The sequence below is a fragment of the Eumetopias jubatus genome, unplaced genomic scaffold (genome assembly GCF_037043125.1).
Source record: "Eumetopias jubatus isolate StellerSeaLion01/CBP00866 unplaced genomic scaffold, mEumJub1_p1.0 scaffold_15, whole genome shotgun sequence".
Lineage (NCBI taxonomy): Eukaryota > Metazoa > Chordata > Mammalia > Carnivora > Otariidae > Eumetopias > Eumetopias jubatus.
In genome coordinates, this window is record NW_028274821.1 from 11,525,594 (window position 1) to 11,548,976 (window position 23,383).

Sequence of the window (23,383 nt, forward strand, 5' to 3'; positions counted from 1 at the left end):
GTGGTTAAATTCCAAACAAATTAAATCATGGGATAGAGACACAGGTATTTCCAATAATGCGTATGTTGTAGGGCTGATGGCAGATGGTTTCCCCCTCATGAAAATAACACCCCTTCACCACGGAAACCTGTAAGTATGAGCAGCTGTGGTGCATGGCACCAGCACCACACCTGTGTGTGTGTCTGGCCACCCTGGTCGATGGTGGTCGATCGAAGAGCCTGGGACTGCTTTCACTCACTTCAATTCACAGTGAGACAGTGCCCCGTGGGAAAGGCTATTCATTTACCCAGGCAGACTGGAGAAATTTCCCCCAAGCCATACACTGTACCACGTATGTCTGTTTCACAAGCCAAGCTGTTTCTAGTCAACCCTCCAGTAACCTAAAGCCAAGCACTATCAGATACCGGTGCTGGGACTACTAGGTATTTACCCTCAAGATACAAATGTAGCGTTCTGAAGGGGCACCTGCACCCCATTGTTCATAGCAGCTATGTCCACAATAGCCAAACTGTGGAAAGAGCCGAGGTGTCCATTGACAGATGAATGGATAAAGAAGATTTGGTTCATGTATACAATGGACTATTACTCAGCCATCAGAAAAGATGAATACCCACCATTTAAAGTGACGTGGATGGAACTGGAGGGGATTATGCTGAGCGAAATAAGTCAAACAGAGGAGGACAATTATATGGTTTCACTCATATGTGGAATATCAGAAATAGCACAGGATCATAGGGGAAGGGAGGAAAAACTTAAAGGGGAAGAAATTAGAGGGAGAAAAATCATGAGAGACTCATAACTACAGGAAACAAACAGGGTTGTTGAGGGGGGATGGGGTAACTGGGTGATGGGCATTAAGGAGGGCACGTGATGTAATGAGTACTGGGTGTCACATGCAACTGATGAATTATTGAATGCTATATCTGAAACTAATGATGTACTTATATGTTGGCTAATTGAATTTAAAAAAAAAAAAGATACTGGTGCTGGGAGAGAGGCGAAGTAGTGGTGCCCAGAGACAGACCCTGTCAGAGTGGGCCTGGAAGAGTGGAGGCTAGAGGTGTGCGTGGGAAGACAGGTAGAGACAAGGTCGGAAATCACCCAGACCTTTTGTACAGAGACTCACGGAATCTGTAAGAGAACACACTACAGAAATTTCTAGACAGAGCACTGCTTGCTTGTGTGTACCCTGAAAGTTGGCTGCTGCAGGGCCTCAAGAGGGGTACCCATCACCTCAGTGGTGATGCATCCAGAGCCTCAGAGAATCTCAGTATCGAGACGGTCTGTACCCATCCAATGTCATCTGCTCGGTTGTTCAGCCAACACCAAGTTGAGCACTGAGCAAGGCAGATGGTTAGTTGGTAGACACATTTACATCATTGGAGAGTGTAGGGTCAGGGCAACAGGACCCACCCCGGTTTCCTCTAACTGTTATGAGGGAAGGGGGAAGGAAGCACTCCTCCATTGAGCAATGGCCCGTGGGTCAGGCAGTTCACTTGTGCTGTCCTGGCTGGTCAGTTACCAGCGAGGGCCATCACGAATCCACGTTGGGCTGGGCCACTGGAAGACTCGTGTGTTGGCATCAAGTCCAGAGGTTGAGAGAAAGTGGCTAAGAATAGTCCCATCCTAACTGGAGGGTGTTATGCTGAGTGAAATAAGTCAATCAGAGAAAGACCTGTATCATGTGACCTCACTGATATGAGGAACTCTTAATCTCAGGAAACAAACTGAGGGTGGCTGGAGTGGTGGGGGGTGGAAGGGATGGGGTGGCTGGGTGATGGACACTGGGGAGGGTATGTGCTATGGTGAGCGCTGTGAATTGTACAAGACTGATGAATCACGGATCTGTACCTCTGAAACAAATAATGCAATATATGTTAAGAAAAAAAGAAGAAGAAGATAGCAGGAGGGGAAGACTGAAGGGGAGTAAGTCGCAGGGGGAGACGAACCATGAGAGACGATGGACTCTGAAAAACAAACTGAGGGTTCTAGAGGGGAGGGGGGTGGGGGGATGGGTTAGCCTGGTGATGGGTATTAAAGAGGGCACATTCTGCGTGGAGCACTGGGTGTTATGCACAAACAATGAATCATGGAACACTACATCAAAAACTAATGATGTAATGTATGGTGATGAACATAACAATAAAAAATTATTAAAAAAAAAAAAGAAGAATAGTCCCAACCTCTGACAGTCCAGAAAGGGGTGAGAGGCTGGTAGTGAGCTCTGGAGGGAAGAATCCTAAACTAGGTGTTGATCAGTTGGTAGCTCTGACACCAGCTCTTTTGACCATAGGCAACATCAGAATCAACTCCATGCTCTCTTGAAGTTCAAGAGAAAAGGACTAGGCAGCAATAAGCAGGCCCCCGGCTGCTACCCAGCTGGCTTGTCTGGAAATTGCACATGGGTGAAGCAAAGGTTGCTTCCTCTTGCTTCCCTTGTGAGAAATGACTGTTCTCCTTTCTCAGTATTAGTCTTACTGTAAGAGTTGTAATCCACATCGGGCAAAATGTAGTTACTTTTTCGTGTAGCTTTTGATGGAGCAGCTGTAACTGGGGAAAAAAAACAACAGAGAGAGAACGTTGGAATGAAATAGATTGAACTTTACAAAGCAAGTGACTTCTGCTTGGTGATAGAAAGTTTGACTTAACAAAATTTTACAAGTGGAAGAAATCTTGGCAATCATCTAGTCAAAGGCCTTCATGTGTAGGGGAGGGAACTGAGAGCCAGCGATGTCATGGAGCTTTCTCAGAGTGGCTTTCTCACAGCCCCCTGACAGCAGAAGGGGCCCCAAACTTAGATTTTTCTGCCTCCTTCCTGATACCAAATGTCTGTCCGTGTTTGCAAATTAACATGGCAGGCCTTAGGAAAGGAGGGCAAGAGTCGTTGTCTTTGAATGTTTTTTCTTGTCTTTTCCTACATTGGTCAAACAGCTGGTTGGTGGTGGAGCTAAGAGCTCCAACTAAGTGTCTTTTCACTTGTGTCTGGGCCTTGATCCCCAGTATCCAGCATTAGCGGCAAGAGGAGAGAGGGAACTCCGGACAGTGAGGTGGTGGGATGGTGCCATGGAAGGAATCTGGGAGAAGCTTCTCTGGGAGCCAGAGCTGCGGTGAATGCAGAAGCAGGTGAGGCAGGCAGGGCCCCCCACTAGAGCTTCTCGGGGCTGCTGGGGGAGGCCCTGGCCCCCACCAGTCCATCATTTTACCTCGGTGACCTGCAACTCCCTGGCCAGGGACTCTTCTATCCCCATTTGCAGCTGGGTGTCCAGCTGGGTTTTGAGAGTGCTTCCATCCTGAAGACCTAAGGAGCTTTCCTGGCAGAAGGGCTGATGCAGAAAAAGCATAATGATCTGAAAGGCCACTATAAAGAGTTACAGAAGGCAAGGGGGCAGCCATCAGGTGTGGGAGGGGGCAGCTGCCGGCAGGTGGGAGAGTCCTGGGCACCTCACGTGCCTGGGGTTTTTGTGGTGGTTTTTCAAATACACAGCGTTCTAAAGCGGAGGAGCTTAGAAACTACATTCCATGGTTCTGACAGAGCATGGAGAGAGAAAATGACATCTTGAGGTACTCCTAGATCTTGCGACATAGAGGCTGTGTAGGCAAAGAATGCTTAATCCAAACCTGAAAGTGAGCATTATATTTAAAACGATTCCCTTCCATAGATGGCTTTTATGATATTGACGTATGTACCCTCTATCCCTATACTCTGAAGAGTTTTGATCAAGAAAGGATGCTGTACTTTGTCAGATGCTTTTTCTGCATCTATTGAGGAGGGGGAGATGAACCATGAGAGACGATGGACTCTGAAAAACAAACTGAGGGTTCTAGAGGGGAGGGCGGTGGGGGGATGGGTTAGCCCGCTGATGCGTATTAAGGAGGGTACATATTGCATGGAGCACTGGGTGTTATAGGCAAACAAGGAATCATGGAACACTACATCAAAAACTAATGATGCAATGTATGGTGATTAACATAACATAATAAAAATGAGAAAAAAAAACACGATTCCCTAATTTCAGTGCTTTAACCTGATGATAGAGATTCCTGAAAAACACATAAACAGCCTCTGATGTCTCAGTCTGTAGTGCACTTTTAATGTAGAGTCTTTCTGTGAAAAATAATCTAGGATTTACCTTTCAGATGTATAATCTTTCTGAATTTCAGCTTATTCTTCTGTAAAAGGGAGGTAATGGTGTTAAGATGAGAAATCAGTACTACAGATAATTTGACCTGGCACAAAATAAGCTCTTAAAACGATTAGCACAGAATTTAAGGCAATATTATAGAACTATAGCTCACCGAAGAAATGATCATATTAGAAGCATTAAATACTAAAAACCAATCTTCTGGTATTAAGGAAACACCTAAATTCCACATTTTAAAACCCCTTCAGATAAATACTGGCATTGACATTGCAGATCTTTTTGTTTCAAACTCTCTTGACGTTGTTTTTCTACGACTTTCCAGAAATAGGGGCAGAACTACCGAGCAGGTTGTAATCATACGGTTAACAATTACTGTGACGATCATTTCAAATAATTCAGTTGTCAAGGGAGGGATGTCTTCACTCTTCACTCTGAGAGGACAGATTGATCATAGGAATTTAAAGAAAGGCCATTTTTTTAGAAAATCCTTTTACCAACATCCCTCACGTTAGGCCTTGCACCTGATGGTTCTAGCCTGTGAGAAGTGTTTAGGGCCTGCATGGAGAAAAGCACTGGAGATTGGCAAACAGCGCATCACTAGTAAACGATGCTTTTCATTGTCAGTCTGTAAAAAGCACTGCCGTTTTGGCTTGTAAAATTATTTCTGTTGTCTGTAGGATTCTGTCACATGTAGCAATCACATCCTTTCCCTTTCTTCCTCCCACATCTTAGATCCCTGAGCATTGCCTGTTACATAAATATTATTTATTCCTATACAAACATATATACATATATGTATCTATTTTTTCATAGGTTTATTTATTCCTATCACACATGTAGGGTATATGTTATGTACAGATTATGATGTCATCTGTTACAAGATGTACTTGAGATGTATATACTTATAAAATTCCCTCTGACCCACTTACAGAGTTTATCTTGAAAGTTAAACTAAGAAGAAGAAAAATCAAAGTGAGGGACATTTGAAGGGAGAAAGAGAACTAGTTGTCTTTCTTTTAGAACTGTTTCTATATCATTTATTATTTTCCTCATTCTATCTGTTTTTTTTTTTTTTTTACAGATCAGGAAACTTAATTATTTAAAAAAGTTACATGACTCATACAAATCTAAGCACAAATGGAAAAAAAGAAATAAATGCAGGGATCCCTGCTCCTGAAGGAAGTTTTATTCCTGGCTTTCTTCTTTTTATTTGGGTAAATGGGTAGCAATCAAGCCCTCCTGTTTTATGAAGTCAAAGAATATATGTCCTGAATTAATTAACTGCAGAACAGTAACCAGGGGACCTGCCAAAACTATCAGAGAGCAAGGCACTGGGTTATTTCTCCTCCTGAGCTAAATACACTCTTCTTTTTATAACTGAAGAGGTCAGTTGGTGGAAGGAAGAGGAAAGGTTGGAGATGTCTTGGCGTAGGTGATAAAGGAACAGTAAGATCTTATTTGCAGCTGGTGTTTGCAGAAGTATAGTAAGTTGTCCTACAGGTCTTTGCTTCCTTGAAGGACTTTTAAGTATCCCCTCCTAATCCTTAAAACAGCAACAGCTCTGTGTGTGTCTGTCTGTCCGTCCATCCGTCCATCCATCTGTCTTCATATGCATCAAGAGCTTTGGGGGGACAGGAGACCAGGAGCAGGGCTAGGGTTAGTAGACTCTCTAATAGGTGGGGATAATGTAAGTCCAGCAAGGATGGCGAAGAGAGCAAGATTGCTGAAGGGTTTCCTTTGGTGGGGAGGGCTCAGTTGCCCGTCCTGCACCTGTCATAGGCAAAGCCAGTAGAGACAAGCCTAGATTCTCATTCCTTTTGTAAAAATTCCAAAATGGCGACATTGTACTGAAACCTTTCTCCTTCAGCTCCACGTACGATGCCTTTCAACTTAGTGCCAAGCTAGGTGTTTCTGTGCACCTGACCTGGCAGAGTTCTCTGAAAATATCTGCTGGGGACTTTCTGGGGTGAGCCTTGGCCCTGACCCACCTGGTCCACACCTCTGGGCAAACCATGGATTTGCTGGTCAGTGGAGAATACAAATAAAAAGAATAGAAGCTGGCTTGGTTTGGGCCAGGAAAGAGTCCCACACAACCAAGTGAATTCTGTGGTAGTTAGACCAGCCATAGAATTTAAGCTGCGCCTGTGCTAAATCAACTGGCAAAGCTGACATTGGTGTATTTCTGCGTCCAGTTATGACATTGGATGTGATGGTTGTGAACATGGACTTGCATAGAAGGGCCAGCTTTGTCATTTCCTCACTGTGCAGCCTTGAATAAGTTTCTCAATTTTTTTTTTTTTTAGGATTTTATTTACTTTAGAGCGAGAGCACACAAGTGCAAGTGGGGGGAGGAAGGAGGGGCAGAGGGAGAGAGAGAATCTGACATGGACTCCTCACTGAGTGTGGAGCCCGATGTGTGGCTCAGTATCCCAACGCTGAGATCATGACCTGAGCCAAAAATCAAGAGTCGGCCACTTAACTGACTTTGCCACCCAGACACCCCTTGCTTCTCTGTCCTTTTGAGCCTGTTTCATCATAGGTTAACTCAGGAGTAACAGTTTTACCTCTCGTGTAGTGTTGTGAAGATAATGCACATCAAGGAGAAGACACCTCTCATGCGCTTAGTACAACACCTGGATCGCAGTAAGCTCTCCGGAGATGCCAGTAGCCAGCAGAACAGTGAAATGATCCCAGTATGCTCCGTTCATTCCCTTGCCCCCAGAATGAAACGAAGCAGGGGTACAGCAGGAAAGGGGTGGCCATCATGTACAACACTTCCAGCTACAGGTACCTGATCGCTTCCCACTACAGAGAAGGCCACCCTCAAGGGCCTCTCTAACCATACAGTGTACGACTCGAAAGGGACAGGTAGAAGAACATCTGTACCATTGCTTGGTGTTTGTGCCCAGGTGTGTTTCTCCACCTCTCCTCACCCCCAGGCTGCTGTTACATGTTCCCCCAAAGAGCCCCTCATCCCAATGGGCCAATTATGGAGCACATTTCTATTTGAAAAAAAAAATTGTGCATCTGAGTATCAATTCTTCTAAGGTACTATTTCAAATCTTAAAAACTAGAGATACGCAAAAGTGTATTATAGTAAAAAAAAAAAATAACCATTTCTTAGATGATAAGAGCTACCATTTCTGCACTGTGAAAGCTTACAATTTAAAAAAAAAAACGAAAAACAAAAAAACAAACTTCTGAGAGCCGGTGTAGAATTTTACTGCTTCAAAGTTTCCAAGGGCATTACTTTGAAATGCAGTTGAGCTTTAATTGATATAAAGTAACTGAGCATGGTTATTAGTATGTAACCATAAAGAAATGAAAATTATTAATTTAAAGGCAAATAATATAGCAAATACACAAAGAGGGGTCTCCCTTGTAGGTGATCAGGAAAATGGGAACCAAACCAGCAAGATGAGCACATATTAACAGTATTAATTGCAGCCGTGTTGGTGAGGGTTTGATGACAAGCACATTCTTCTACTCTGTTGGTGACAATATTGATGAAATCTCTTGTAGAATGCATTTTGGCAGTACCTTCCGAAAGTATAAATGTACGTTATCTTTTTCCCCAGTGTTCTAAGAATCTATGCTGCAGAAGTACACAGAAAGAAATGGGCAGGAAGATACAGGCAAGGGTATTCATTGCAGCATTATTTGCTATTAAAAAGAGAGAACATGGGATGCCTGGGTGGCTTAGTCAGTTAAGCAGCTGCCTTCGGCTCAAGTCATGATCCCAGGGTCCTGGGATCGAGCCCCACACCAGGCTCCCTGCTCCGCAGGAAGCCTGCTTCTCTCTCTCCCACTCCCCCTGCTTGTGTTCCTCTCTTGCTGTCTCTCTCTCTGTCAAATAAATAAATAAAATCTTTAAAAAAAAGGAGAGAGAACAGGAACCCTAATGGCTATCAGTAGGAGAATAGATAAAACAGTTGTGTTACATACAAACCACGAAACTCTATGTAACCATCAAAAACAATGAGAATTTGTATAGATGGACATGGAAGGATATTGTGTGAAAAAAACAAACTGCACGTAGAGCATGAATAGTAAGATCCATTTTTATTCTTTAATGGATACACACACACACACATATATATGGATATGTATTTTTGATGGGTAGAAAAAAATTCTAGAAGGACACCTATCAAAAAAAATGAAAATTGCTAACCCTGAAGAAGACTGAGATGTTCATGTTTTACTGCCTTTTTTTTTTTTTTAAGAGAAATGCAGAAAAGAGATTTATTACCAAGCTATACATTAAGAGGTGGTGGGCAGGGTATGGTGGGAGGAGCTGAGCCGTCACATTTTGGGGCATCTGCTATCTTCTCTCTTCTCTTCTCTTCTCTTCTCTCTCTCTCTCTCTCTCTCTCTCTCTCTCTCTCTCTCTCTCTCTCCCCCCCTCCCTTCCTCTCTCTTCCTGGGCCTGTTCTGAGCTCCTCCTGCAGGCGCTCCCTGGCGTGGACCACCTTTGACCGCATGTAGAAGGAGCCACCTACAAAGTTACCATTCACCCTGTAGTTCTGTAATCTGCCACAGGACCCGGGCAGAGGTGCTGCCCACCACCTGCACACCCACATCCCGATGATCTGGGCAAGGTTTTTGGCCACAGGCACTTGGAACACAGGTCCAATGATGTATAAAAGCAAGACCTACAATGTTTGTAGCTTCCACTGAGTTGAAGTTTGGTTCTCGCATGCGTAACAGTGCAGGGGTGATTCACTTGCTCTGCGAAATCATTAGGGGTCCAGGTTTCTGTCTTGTTTTGCTGTCGTCCTCAACGTGCAGCTTCTAGATAGGATCCAGGAGGGCTCCTTCATGTCCAGCATCCCCAGAGGTCACTCTCCTTCCTGTTAACAGTGTGACCTGGGAGCTGGATCCATCATTTCCTCACACAGCACATGGGCCTGAAATTCATCCCATGACCACACTTAGCTGCAAGAGAAGCAGGTGAAATACCCAGTTAAAATTTCTGGTACTGTATAATAGGGTTCCTTAACATTGGGCACTATTGATGTTTGGGGCTGGATAATTCTTTGTCGAGGGGGCTTTGCTGTGCATTGTAGGATGTTAGCATCCCTGGCCTCTGTCCAAAAGATGTCAGTGGCACTCCCCAATTATGAGCCAAAATTGTCTCCAGACACTGGCAGATGTCCCATGCAGGACAAAATCAACCCTCATTGAGAGCAACTGCTCAGTTAGAAGGGCAGATAGGTACTGCGGACAATTAGCATCAGCAGCCATTATTATTAGTATGTAACCATAAAGAAATGAAAATTATCAATGAAGGCAAATAATATAGCAAAGCGTCTGCCTTTGGCTCAGGTCATGATCCCGGGATCCTGGGATCGAGTCCCGCATCGGGCTCCCTTCTAGGTGGGGAACCTGCTTCTCCCTCTGCCTCTCTCTCTCTGATTCTCATGAATAAATAAGTAAAACATTTAAAAAATATATCATTGGGGCGCCTGGGTGGCTCAGTCGGTTAAGCAGCCAACTCTTGATTTCAGCTCAGATCATGATCTCAGGGTTGTGAGATCGAGCCCCATGTCAGGCTCCGTGCTCAGCGGGGAGACTGCCTGAGATTCTCTTTTTCTTTCCCTCTGCCCCTCCCCCTGCTTTTGTGCTCTCTCTAAAATAAATAAATGAATTAAAAAGTACTATTTATTTGATACAAATACAAGCTTAGATTCAAAAGACAAAAATAAAAAAGGGTTCATTTTTCACTGCCTAGAATCAACAAAAACCAAGTTTCACCTAGTCTTAGAATATTATGTTTCCCATGAGGGAGTTGTTGATTTTAAAGGTAAGTATTTTTTAATTCATTTATTTATTTTAGAGAGAGCACAAAAGCAGGGGGAGGGGCAGAGGGAAAGAAAAAGAGAATCTCAGGCAGTCTCCCCGCTGAGCACGGAGCCTGACATGGGGCTCGATCTCACAACCCTGAGATCATGATCTGAGCTGAAATCAAGAGTTGGCTGCTTAACCGACTGAGCCACCCAGGCGCCCCAATGATATTTTTTTTTTAATGTTTTACTTATTTATTCATGAGAGTCAGAGAGAGAGAGGCAGAGGCAGAGGCAGAGGGAGAAGCAGGCTCCCCGCCTAGAAGGGAGCCCAATGCGGGACTCGATCCCAGGACCCCAGGATCATGACCTGAGCCAAAGGCAGACGCTTAACCATCTGAGCCACCCAGGTGCCCCAATGATATTTTTATTTGAGTATACAAACAAATGAAACTTTCTCCCCTGGTGTGTATATATGTGTGAAGGATATTCTGTGCCCCATTGATGAATATCTCAGAGTACACTGTAATATTTTGAAGGGATTGATGCTGTTTTACCCTAAATCAAAAATTTCATCTGCAGTTGGTGGCATATCTCCTTTAAGGGCAATTAAGTGTGTATAATTTACCACTGCTGAATACCTTAAGAGTACAGTATTTTTCTGTTAATGAGAAGTATTTGCTTAATATGCTTTTCCATTCCAGTGAGAGAACGCTTCACCGCCAACCATGTAAATAAGGTAGAGATCATTTAAAAGAAACCATGACACCTGAAACACCTTATTTTTGCTCTGCCTTTTCCATCACATTTAGAGAATCAAACCTTCCTTCCAACACATGGATACACAGGGATTCTGTTAAAAGGCTGCTTAGTAATAAGAGAAAATCAAATATAAAGCAAATCTGTCTTGGGCATCTGACAAGGTTGTTTAGTGCCCAGTATGTCAAAATGACCTTGTTATGAGGCAGCTACACCACCTGGAAGGTCTGTGCAGGCACAGGGCAGGACGTCATATCTCCAGCATTCTTATTTTCCAAAATGTAGAAGGCTGTAGAAATTATATCAGGAAAGTAGTTTTCAACCAGGAAAAGAACAGAATACTGCAAAAGTCATTTATGAAACCACACCTACTGGGAGAGGGGGGTCATTTTGTCTAGCTGCCATTTGAACAGAGACTGCATGGAGAGACTAGTGAAAAGGTGGACCGGGGAGCAGAGGACGTTTGATTTTGGGAGTCACCGGAAGGGTCATAGACCTGCCCTAAATTTCATCCTAAGGCAGGGGAAGATCTAACCCCAGAATAAGTTTAGAGAGGCAATGGGAGACAAAAATAAAGTTGATTATGATTATATTTCATGAGAGTGTAGCAGCTACATGGGTTTCTAGCACTGAGACCTTGACCTGAAAGAAAATGAAATTTAAAGAATGAGCAAATCGCAAACATCTGTGTATGTGTGTGTATATATATATCTATATGTATATATTTAAATTCATCCCTTAAAATGTATTTGTAAACGTAGTAACAGTACCTTGATTGAAGGACATTTCTTTTCCTACACATAACAGAAAACTTAGAAAATTCAAGAACCGTAAGTCTTGAAAGTACAAATCACCTACTATTCCAGCACCCAGAAATAATCATACAGTTTGATATATTTCCTTCCTGCCCTGTTTTCCTCTGCATATAAATACAGTTGTGAAGTTTTCATTGTCAAATTTCATTCTGTGTATTTTGCATCCTGCCTCTTTAAACTAACATTTTATTTTTTGAAGTTAAAGGCACATTTTAAAAATATGGTTTAAATGATGACATAATTTGACTGGAGTTTATCGATTAATTTTGTCAAGCATTCAAATCCAGATTTGGACTTACCTATGAATCAATGATATGAGAGAGAAAAGAACAGAAAATTTAACCCAGGGTGGCCTGGGTGGCTCAGTCATTAAGTGTCTACCTTGGGCTCAGGTCATGATCCCGGGTCCTGGGATCGAGTCCTGCAATGGGCTCCCTGCTCAGCTGGGTGCCTGCTTCTCCCTCTTCCTCTGCCTCTCCCCCTGCTTGTGAACTCTCTCTCTCTCTCTCTGTCAAATAAATAAATAAAATCTTTAAAAAAAAAAATTTAACCCACAGCTTTTCATGTCCCAGCAAGTTGTAACATTCCTATTACCAAATGAAAGAGCCACTTGGTTGAGATTTTCATCATTCCTTTCTTCAAATTCTCTTTTCTTAGTTTCTCTAAAGCCATATTTTCCTGATTTTCTTCCCACTTCTGTTGTCAGTCCTACGTCACCACCAAAGGCTCTCCTTCCTGTCTAGTCCCTAAATGTTTCACCAGGCTCAGGGCCCTTCTAGAACACTCCCCTGTCTCGCTGCATTGCTCATCTGGCTCCTTGGTTTTCCATACCTTTTATATGCGAAAAACACTCAGATTCAAACTTCCAGCCCAGACCTCTATTCTAAGCTCCGGACTTGGACCTTAACATCTCTGACTGGAGTCTTATTGTCATCTCAGACAGAACCCTTGAGCTTCCCCCAGAAATATGTTCCTCCTCAGTCTCCTCACCTCAGCCGAGCACCCTCTGTCATCTCAGCTCATCCAGAGCAATGCCAGGACTTTTGGGTACTTTGCTCGCCCTCATTTCTAGCTCATAGCACGTCCTAGCACCTTCCAAAATATCTCTCACATTCATCTCCTCTGTCCCCCCCCTTATCTCTGTGAACCACGGTAACAGTCCCGTAACTTCTTTCCCTCCGCTGGGCAGCGAGAATGATCCTTTTCAAATTAGGGTGCTGGTTCCTTATCAAAACAGAGAAACCGTCAGCATGGCCTGGAGGGCCCAGATCTGGAACCACTGTGTCTTTCCAGCCTCTAGTTCTGGCACCTTCCGTGCGGCCTACTGCAGTTTACGCCAATCGATGGTCAGCTTTTGAGTCCCTGAACCACTGCTCCTCTCCGCCTGGAAATCCGTGCCCCTGACCTCCTCATGGGATTCTCAGTCCCTTGAGGACCAGGACTCTGGCCAGGCCACTTGTGTATTGAAGGAGGGCTCCTGCTGACTGGTCATTCTCACCTTTCAGGTCTCTGCCCGTGTACCATTGCTCAGGGAGAGAAAGTTCTCAGGTCTTTGTTAAATGAATGAACAGCATCTGACTGAATGGAGTTCTGAGGAGAGCTCTTCTCTTTGCCTGAGGCAACCCCAGAGAAAATGCTAGAATCAGTCCTGAAGTAAAGGAGAATGATCTGTGGAATAATGGGGCCCTCTCAGTTCGCTTCACCCCAATCCCTAAACCTTGTACGCAGGTTACTTACATGGAAAAAGGACTTTGCAGATGTGATCCAGGTACCGATCTTTGGCTGGAGAAATTCTCCTGGATTCTATTTGCTACTGCAGCAATAGGAAACTGACATAAAGAGGGACTGGAGAAATGGTTTGAATAATCTGAAGGTGAGAGGTAGCCCCACTTCCTCTCAGAAGGCTTAGGTTGCCCACCCACAGACTTTCCCATTTCTGTGGTCCCAGGACCCATTTCATGCAATCTGTCCCTCTTTCTTTTTCTTTAGTTCTATGAGAAGAAGCCTATGCCTCCGTTGTTGAGTATAGGTTCAGAGATGGGGCCAGGCGAAGGGTACCCAGGACTTAAGTTGGGGGTTCTCCCTGTTGGATGAGAATTGCCTCCTCTCACTATGAAGAGAGGTTACTGAGCTAGGTGTTTATGGCCCAGTCTAAGGCACCTTGGCAGTGAACATCTCTAATTTAGAATTAGATTCTCTAGATCTGTGTGTGGGTTTTGGAAAAACAGACCATCTGAAAAAAGCACGTTGGACCCCCTCTCCTTGGGAAAAATGCACACAAACAGAAAATGTCATATGTGGTTGTTAGGGGTTCACGGACCTGTAAGGTCAGCTTGGTCAAAGGACAGAGTGTGGGTGTGTGTGTGTCTTTGTGTTGGGGGTGGGGATCTCTCTATATCAGAAATAATGCTGTCAGATGGGTCAAGCTAAAGGGTTTGGGCTTAATCCTGCAGTGAGGACACCATGAACCCATTAGAGGGTTTCAAGCAAGGTGGTGACACGAGATCTGTACTTCTGATAAAAATCCCTGTGGCATCATCTGTGTTGGCTGTAATCCCATAATTAGTTCATTAGAACACCTTGGAGGGGAAAATGCTGTGGACAAGAAATGTTTTCATACTTCCTTTTCAAGCCAGTGATATCAGACGGCCTATTAAGTGATCCGGTTTCATAGACAGTGTGCTGAAGAAAGCCGTTTCCTGTAACCAGTGTCACCTCATTTAAATCTTACTGTTGTCAGGATCACTACTCCCCTGATGGTAGGCTCCGTAGATGTTTAGTTGTATTGTTACTGTCACGATGAGTAGCTCGCGGTGCCAGTACTTTCCACCTTGGTCAGATCCGTCTCCGGCAGAAAAATTCAGGCACACACAGCTGTGTGTGATGGAGCACTGAACTGGGGGCCTTGGAGACCACAGCGTCATTCCTGGCCCCACCACGTACCAGCCACGAGGTTTAGAGCCAATTATCCTCCAGAACCACAGTTTCTTTATCTATAAAATTAGCTTTATTTTTTTAATGATTTTATTTATTTATTCCAGAGAGCAAGAGAGCAAGTGTGGGGGGGAGGAGCAGAGGGAGACGGACGAGCAGCTTCCCTCCCTAGTGTGGAGCCCAACACGGGACCCGATCTCAGGACGCTGAGACCATGAAATGAGCCGAACCCAAGAGTCAGATGCTTAACCGACTGAGCTGCCAAATGCCCCTATATAAAATGGGCTTTATGAACCCTCCTTACTTACATAACAACTGGGAGGATCAAATACAATCATTAAAAGATAGTGCTTTGAAAAATAGAACCTATTACACAAACGCAAGCTGACCTTCACTTTTCCTCTTAGTATTACCCTCATCCCCACACAAGTTTGCATTAGGAAAAGAGGAGCTATGAGACTAAGTGTCGGTGTTTCCCTTTTGTGATGTTCTCTCGTTCTTTCTCTGTATCTGTATTGAGAGGTTTTTCTAGTATCCAGGCAACATGCTGCTGCTGCTTAGGCCATGCAAAGTCCTGAATTAAAAATAGCCTGTTTCACTGTGTTCTGAAATCTAGAACTATAAGTTTGGAAGGAGTCCGAGGTCCCTGTTGGAGTTGGAAGGGAAAAATGGTCATGTCGCAGCACTGTTAGAACCTATGCAAAGTCTTGCTGGGAAACCTGGAGAGGCTGGGTGTGTACGAAGCCATCCACCTGTTACTGGCTCCCTGGTCTGTTGGTGGGTATCCTCAAGGAAGGAAGAAGGGTTTGTGGCTCACATTTGGCAGGGAAAGAACTCTTCTAGAAGAGCAACCACCAGCACTACACACAGAAGGTTCTTACTCAGCACCATGGTTTACTCATCTGCTAACCAGAGACACTCCAAGTAACATTTCAGTTTTAGAGTTTTAAAACACATCTTGCTCAAGAGTGGCTGTGTTAGAAAATACGCCAACACCGCCCATCACCGTGCCTCATGTCCCCTGGAAGGACTTCCGGGGATGGAACCTCTACCGCTGGTGACTCAAGAAACCACATGCCTCGGTGAATGTGATCGGACATTTCCATGAAGTAGGCAAGATGTTTTTTAATTCTACGCAAATGCGTCGGTGCTACCGCATTTGCTTTTACGTGGAGGTGGGGAGGAGACCTCAAGGTGTGGTCCCTCCCTCGATGGCAAAATACCTCCTTGTGTGTGTGCCGCCCCACATTACTAGTAGTGGTCTTAACTAGTGACATTAACCAGTCTTTATCCTGGTTTTCCAAGTGGTTTACAGCTTTTCCTAGGCTTACTCATGGCTGGGCCGGACTAGAAGCAAACAAAACATTTTATCCCTATTTTATCAAAAGGAATGGCCCCCACGGAGCTATTTCCTCTGCTGAGGTCAAACAGCTAGACCTTAAAGGGACCTTCTGACTTGGATTCTAGGCTCATTTTAGGAAAAAACAGATGTGGAAACAGGGTGGGCTTTCTACCACACGCTAGCAGCATGACTGGGGCGAGTCACTTAACCTGTTGTGCTTTAAATCCCCACCTGGAAATGTGATTGTTGCTACTTCTCAGGGTCCTTGAAAGGATTATATGAGTTGAGAGATTTTGACGGTAGAGGCCGTGGTGTCGTTGCTTATAACTTGGACTCTGGAGCCAGACTCCCCAGGTATGAGTCTCCAATCCCAGGTCTTCCCTAGCTGTGTGACCCAGTGTAAGTCACCAAACCTTCCTGAGTCAGTAAAATGGAGGTAGCAATTGTACCTACTTTATAGGGTCACTGTGAAGATAAAAGAGTTCGAATAACCAAAAGCACTTACAGCAGTGCCTGCCATTCAATGAATGCTCTATGAGTATGCGCTATGATTACTCTAGTTTGTGATTGTGATGGTTGTATATCAAGTGTCTGGCACAAAGAGTTGATCCAAAAAATATTAACTTGTATTACAATTTCTACTGTTTCTCCCATCAGAGCTCTTGAATTTTAAGGAGCCTGAAAGGAAGGTAGTAGGATCACAAGTCTGTTTTGGGGTTTAACATAAACAGACGTCAACGGGGCCCTTTCCAAAATCTTACTCCTTTGGGAACTCAAAATTTAATCTTATGCCACGGGAGGAAGATTTTTACAGTGCTCCTTAGAGCAAGAGCAAATTCTTGAGCCTCACCCCAGACTCCCAGAATCAGAAAACCTGGAAATGTAACCCATCCATCTGTTCTTGGTTTTGGTTTTGGTTTGCAATGCCCATTGACTTTTTTTTTTTTTAAGACCATTGTTTTAGAGTAGTTGTAGGTTAACAGAAACATTGAGAAGGTACAGAGGTTTTCCAAATACTCCCTGCCCCCCACACGTGCATGGCCTCCCCATTGTCACCATCCCCCACCAGAGTGGTGCATTTGCTACAGTTGATGAACTTGCATTGACACATCATGGTTTCCATTATGGTTCACTCTTTTTTTTTTTTTTTTTTTTTTAAGATTTTTATTTATTCGACAGAGAGAAAGACAGCCAGAGAGGGAACACAAGCAGGGGGAGCGGGCAGAGGGAGAAGCAGGCTTCCTGCCGAGCAGGGAGCCCGATGCGGGGCTTGATCCCAGGACCCTGGGATCATGACCCGAGCCGCAGGCAGATGCTTAACGACTGAGCCGCCCAGGCGCCCCCCATTATGGTTTACTCTTGATGTTGGGTGTTCTGTGGGTTTAGACAAATGTATAATGACGTGTATCCATCATTACAGTGTCATACAGAATATTTTCCCTGCCTGAAAACCCTCTGTGCGTACCCTTTCTTCCCCCAGCCCCTGGCAGCCAGGGTTTTTTTTTTTTTTTTACTGTCTCCGTGGTTTTGCCTTCATTCTGTTTTAACAAGTATCCCAGAGATTCTCATGCTTTCTCAAAGTTTGAAAATACCAGATATACACTCCTACTACTTTGACCACCTTCTGTTGCCGGGGGTCGGGGAGGAGGGTAGTCAACAGAAAATTGGGTACTCCATCTGTTGGAGAGGTGTTCGAGCCCAAGGAGTAGTAGATGACTGAATTAAGTAGAAATACAGACAGTTCCAGAAAGCAGTCAGTGGTGCGGACGGGGAGGGACAAGCACTTTGAGAGCACATGACTCTGTTGATAGGTCTAGAACAGAATGCTTCGGGGTGTTGGGTCCTCTGGAAAGTGCTGATGTCGTATCTTGTGCCATACTGCTCTGAGTGATGGATAGGAGAAGGAATGCCTTTGGAATTTTTATGCGAGGTTAAAATGCACAAAATCCATTGCAGCCTTCAGAAGTCAGAGCTCTTGGTACAAAAGGTCACTAATGCCAATTGGTGGCATTGCAGAGCTCAGAGAGGGAGAATTAAAATAGCAAACTTTTTGTTTTTGAAGCACTAGTTGCACTGGGGGCTTGAGTGCTAAGTCTTTTGCCATCCTGCTGCCCTGGGATCTTAAGTAAAGAGCATGGGGATAAAGAAAAACAAGCCATTTTCTGCCTCCTGGAGGGAGGAGGGTAGGGAGTTGTCCTCAGATGAGGGGTGATGTAATATTTGCAGTGGGGTGAGGAAGCCACCAAATGATGACTCCATAGGGAGAGGGGTTGTTTCCATTTGTGTAGTGGAAGTGGCTGGTCAGTACTGATTGATCATGACCTCAAGTTTGATCCTTGATCCTCGGATTTCCTTAAATATGGAGATAATCCATTCTAAAGGCTTCAAAACTGTCTCTGTGCGTAAGACTCTCAGACCTTTTTAACCTGTTTGGATGCTGTTCCATGGTCACAGACAAAGGACCTGCAGAACCAAGCTAATGTTGTACAACCTTTCCACCCCACCCCCAAGACCAGGGACCTCTCCCACAGTGCGGTCATCCTTGCTCACCCAAGATTGAACCCCAAACAAACCACCTCTAGCGCGGGGCTAGATCCCCAATAATCATTTGTTGACTTTGCCTGAAATGACCACACTTCACAACCATTATGAAGAATGCCTTCTAATTTTCCTAAATGGAGTTATTCTGCTATTTCTCCTATTATGTTGGTTAAAACTGTGCACACACACACGCATACACACATGTATGTATATGTATGTATATACATTATTCCCTAATTTAATATTATGTGAATTTAATTATGGAATGATACTGGGAAAGTGGTAAATTGGAAATATTGGTATTCTTGTGCTATGTGCTACACAGATCAGTGTAGGCAATTTTGCTGATGGATCCATGGCCACACCAATAAGCCATTTCCAAATTAAATTTTATTCACAGACTCAGATTACTTTTTGCTCTCTCATTTCTTACAAAGATACCCTACTCTTCGTGACCCATCGGTGTGTTCTAGAGCTTCATATTTTTAAAAAACGTGACTGTAGCATTTCTCTTTTGGTAGAAATTGAACTGTTATGTAATTGAAAGTGTCCTACCAAATTTCTAAGTTCTTTCTAAAAGGAAGGTGGAGATTTGGGAATGTAATTTGACCTTAGAAATATTTGTAGGAAACATTACCATAAAAATAATTTCATATCAGGAAGGGTCCTTAATATTCGGAATTAGACTCACCATCGAAAGGAGGATCCTATGGCCTTTGCAAACCCAGCTTCACGTTGCTTAGGGACAAGAAAGAACATCTGACTTCACTCTCCTACTTTTGCTGCTTGTGACCCTGAATGAGACCTTGACCATGGAAGTTAACCCTGACCCTTGTTTTGTTTGCAGACTGCATCATCTGCTATCAAAGGTGCTATTCAACTGGGAATAGGATACACAGTGGGGAATCTCACTTCCAAGCCCGATAGAGATGTCCTCATGCAAGACTTTTATGTAGTGGAAAGCGTGTTCCTGCCAAGGTAAGAACATTTCCGTTTGTGAGGATGTCCATGCTAAAGAACCTGCCTGGTGGCATCTTCACGTTGAAGACTTGCCTACCAGCGCACGTGTACGTGTCCATGCTGGACCTTTAGCCGGCGCAGAAGCTGTGCCGATGATGGTTTTCTTCTGCTGCCTCAAGTGTCCTGCATTTTTCTCTATGGAGATGGGAAGTAGGTGCTGTCCTGTGGGCCACTTGTAATTAGTTACGATAATGCCTGGAAGATCGCGTGAAGACAGACTCTGAGAATCAGCAGGAAGGAGTGCAGTAGTCACGGAGTAATGTCTGCATGGGTTCACACAAAGAGGGCATTTTGGAAGCAGCAGCTGGTGCCAGGTCATTGCCTCTTCCCCCAGTTTCAAAGACGGGTTGGGGGCCCACAGTTGAGCCTCGTATCTGAGCTCAGTCATGTAGCTCTTCCTTTGTGATGACTTTGACTTAGCTTTCCTCCAGAGAATTTAGGAGAACCCTGTGATTTTGACACCATATTTGCAAAAACACCCCAGTTAACCATACATGTCACCTCTAGCTTTATCATATTTTGGGGGAAGATCAATTCAATAAATAAATCTGAGGCGCATGGTGGTGGTGGTTGAGCAGCAGGGTGAATGCCTTCAATCCCACAGAACTGTATACTTACACATGGCTTAAATCGTAGCCTTACGTTACGTATTCTTTACCAAAATAAATAAATTAAAAATTTTAAAGCCTAGCGCTTAGTATAGGAAGATGAGTAATCATGATTAAATTGGAAACGTCACTGCTACTGACAGGATTTTTCAAAGAAAATTGGTCTAGCAAATATAAATATAGATACTTGATTTGGGGGCTTAGGGCAATTATTTTGTCTTTGGGGCAATGAGGATTGACTTGTAAAGCATGTTGATATTTTAAAATAAGTGTTTCTCTCCCAAATACACCCCTTTTGTTATCAGTTATTACTGGGCTTGGGTGAAAATGGCTGGGGTGAGCCTTGGAGCCTCGGGATCTGCATTACATTATTTTTTTTTAAAGTCTTCAGGGAAGTGATACTTGTGTATATCTCCATGTGCAGGTGTCAACTGTCTGGAAATCAAACCGGTAGGTGATGAACCCAGACAGCCTAGTTTTGGTTTAAATGCTCTTTGTTGAAGAACACAGACTATCAGAACTTTTGAAGTTTGCTTCCCTAGGGTCCTTAGCAGCCCCCAGAACTAGTTTCCAGACAGAAGATGGACAGCCCAAGGCCTAAGATGTAATCCTGTTTACTCATGACACTGCTGATCTTTCTATAGTTGGAGATTGTCCTGTGTGGTTTTATTTTTTTTTAAGATTTTATTTATTTGAGCGAGAGAGTGAGAGAGAGCATGAACAGAGGGAGGGGCAGAGGAAGAGGGAGAAGCAGGCTCCCCACTGAACAGGGAACCCGACGCGGGACTTGATCCCAGGACCCCGGGATCATGACCTGAGCCCAAGTCAGGTGCTTCACTGACTGAGCCACCCAGGCGCCCCTGTGTGTTTGTTTTTAACACTCTGTCTATCCTTCCCAGAAAGTATGTATTAACTACATTTTTTTCCTCTAGAAAATCAGGATGTCATGAGTTCATCTGAATCTTTTGGAATGATCTGTTTGGTTCATAATTGCTGTAAATGTGCTTGTGAGATGTTCTGGCTCTCATGGTCTTCTAGAACCTCTACCCACACATTTCAACCAGATTTTTTTTTAATTTGGCTACGAAGAACAAGAGTAATGAAGGTCTTTTGTGGGAGGATAGCCGGCGGTGAGTTCAGGGAGCTGAGAGCAGTTACAGCTGCAGATGGGTGAATAAAGAAGAGCAAGGTGCTCCATCCCCACTGGTCTCTTCTACCCAGAGTGTCTGATCAACAGAGCCAACTATGGATGGGCCCCAGGGAAATCATGGCCCAAACGCGTAGTCCACAGACCTGCAGCATCAGCATCACCTGGAACTTGTTAAAAATGCGTATTCTTGGGCTCCACCCCAGATCAACTGAATCGGGAACTTTGGGGGTGAGACTGAAAAATCTGTTGAACAATCCCTCCGGGTGATTCTAAGCACATAGTTGAGAACCACTGAGCTAGCACATTACTTCCCGTGTTACAGAGATAACCTTTCTAGTAGATACCAAATTTTGTTCTTGAAGTTATTACATGATTTTTGCAACTAATAAGACTCCAAATGACTTTTAAGTTAATACCTAACATTTCAAAATTATATCCATTTGGCAACTAAATTAAACACGACACTGTGAGATACCTTACAACAAGGAGCGTGTAAGTAGGTCTTCATAGGCACATAGGCACTTTCTCGGTGCCATGAATCCTTTTGTTCAGGGATGATTTATTAAAAGTATACTGCATCTTTCCGATTAAGCCAACATGAGGTCTTTTTTTCACCTTTTTCTTCAGGAGTAGGAAAGCCAACATTGTCCATGCCTAGAATTTGTGTCTTTTTTTTTTTTTTTTTAAGATTTTATTTATTTGAGAGAGAACACAAGTGGGGGTGGGGCGGGGGTAGGGGCAGAGGGAGAGGGAGAAGCAGACTCCCCGCTGATCAGGGAGCCTGATATGGGGCTCGATCCCAGGACCCCGAGATCATGACCCGAGCTGAAGGCAGATGCTTAACTGAGCCAGCCAGGCACCCCTAGAATTTGTGTCTTTGACCTTCACTGTCTATGCCAGGATAGCAGCACCAGCCCCTGCCTGGCAGACAAGTCACTGGGGGGAGGAAGACCTAGCTAGCTGACCCTCTTTAGAAGAACCCACTGTCACATTTTAAATATATCATTTTTTATATCTTATTTAAATTCAATTAATTAACATGTAGTGTATTACTAGTTTCAGAGGTAGAGGTCAGTGATTCATCAGTTGCATATAACATCCAGTGCTCATCACATCACGTGCCCTCCTTAATGCCCATCACCCAGTTACCCCATCCCCACATCCACCTCCCCTCCAGCGACCCTCAGTTTGTTCCCTAGAGTTAAGAGTCTCTTGGGGTTTGTCTCCCTCTCTGATTGAAATATATCATTTTAAAGTATGTATCGCTTTTCAAGGTCAATATGACATGAAGCATTTGATTCAGTCAAGAATTTCTTCTAGCAAATACTGTATTGTTTGTTTAACATATGTACTCTGGATGTATTTACATGAGCACAGAAGACACTGATATGGGTCTTGCCTCAGTTTCCTTAGCCGAACTGTTTCTTCATTAGTTTAGCAAAGGAATTGGGCCCAGCATTTCTCAGCGGAGGTGCTACTGGCTGTTGCGGATAAGACAATTCTTTGTGCAAGACTGCACATTTCAGGATAGTTGTCACCCCCAGGCCATGCCAGTAATAACTCCTTGTTACTCTCGCAATCAGAATGCTCCCACAAAGTGATGAGCAAATTCAGTATCTTGACCATGGTGATGGTTTCATGGATATAGACACGTGTGAAAATTAACAGACTGTACTTTTATCGTATGTCCGTGACACCTCAGTAAAGCTGCCAGAAAAAGTTCCCGCCCTACCCGCCTGTACTTCTCCACCTGCCTGGAGTAGGGGGGAGGTGGGCAGGCCTGTCCCTGGTTGTGAGCAGCTGAGCGGTCTGAAAGGTCTAATGGTTCTAAAATGTGAAGAACCTATCTGGGTCATAGAGAAAACTAATAGCTTAGGGCGCCTTGACATGTTCTAATTCACTACCATTGTGAAGCTGCAGGATCTGTTTCCCTTAGCAACGAAATGCTTTGTGTTAGTCAGTTAGTTATTTAATTTACTTATTTAAAAGTGGCCCGGCGTCATTTTTAGATATTACGTATTTATTCTCCAGATGATTTCATTTTGGAGGTGGAAAAGCCTCTGGACTTGAGATTTGAAGGATGGTATAAAATCCCTTTGAACAATCTGATTCCATGATCTTCCAAAAATCAAAGTAGATGAGTAAGAGTACAGTGACCGTATCTTCATCTTTTGACCCCAGATTCCCTGCTGCACTCAGAAACTCAAAGTTGTCGATACATTTTCATGTGTAAATGAGATGAGGAAGAAACGGGATGTTTTATGTTTTGCCTTGTAAACACGAACCTGA

At 44.0% G+C, this 23,383-nt stretch overlaps 1 protein-coding gene across 5 annotated transcripts in view; it reads left to right on the forward strand.

Annotated features, from left to right (window-relative positions):
• The window catches only part of PIP5K1B (phosphatidylinositol-4-phosphate 5-kinase type 1 beta), a 293,743-nt gene that overhangs the window by 138,098 nt on the left and 132,262 nt on the right, over positions 1-23,383 (forward strand). For all 5 annotated transcript variants that reach the window (XM_028117386.2, XM_028117382.2, XM_028117385.2 and 2 more), the window contains one exon: positions 19,164-19,294. In XM_028117386.2, the coding sequence (XP_027973187.1) occupies positions 19,164-19,294 (131 nt within the window). The remainder of the gene's footprint in view (positions 1-19,163; positions 19,295-23,383) is intronic.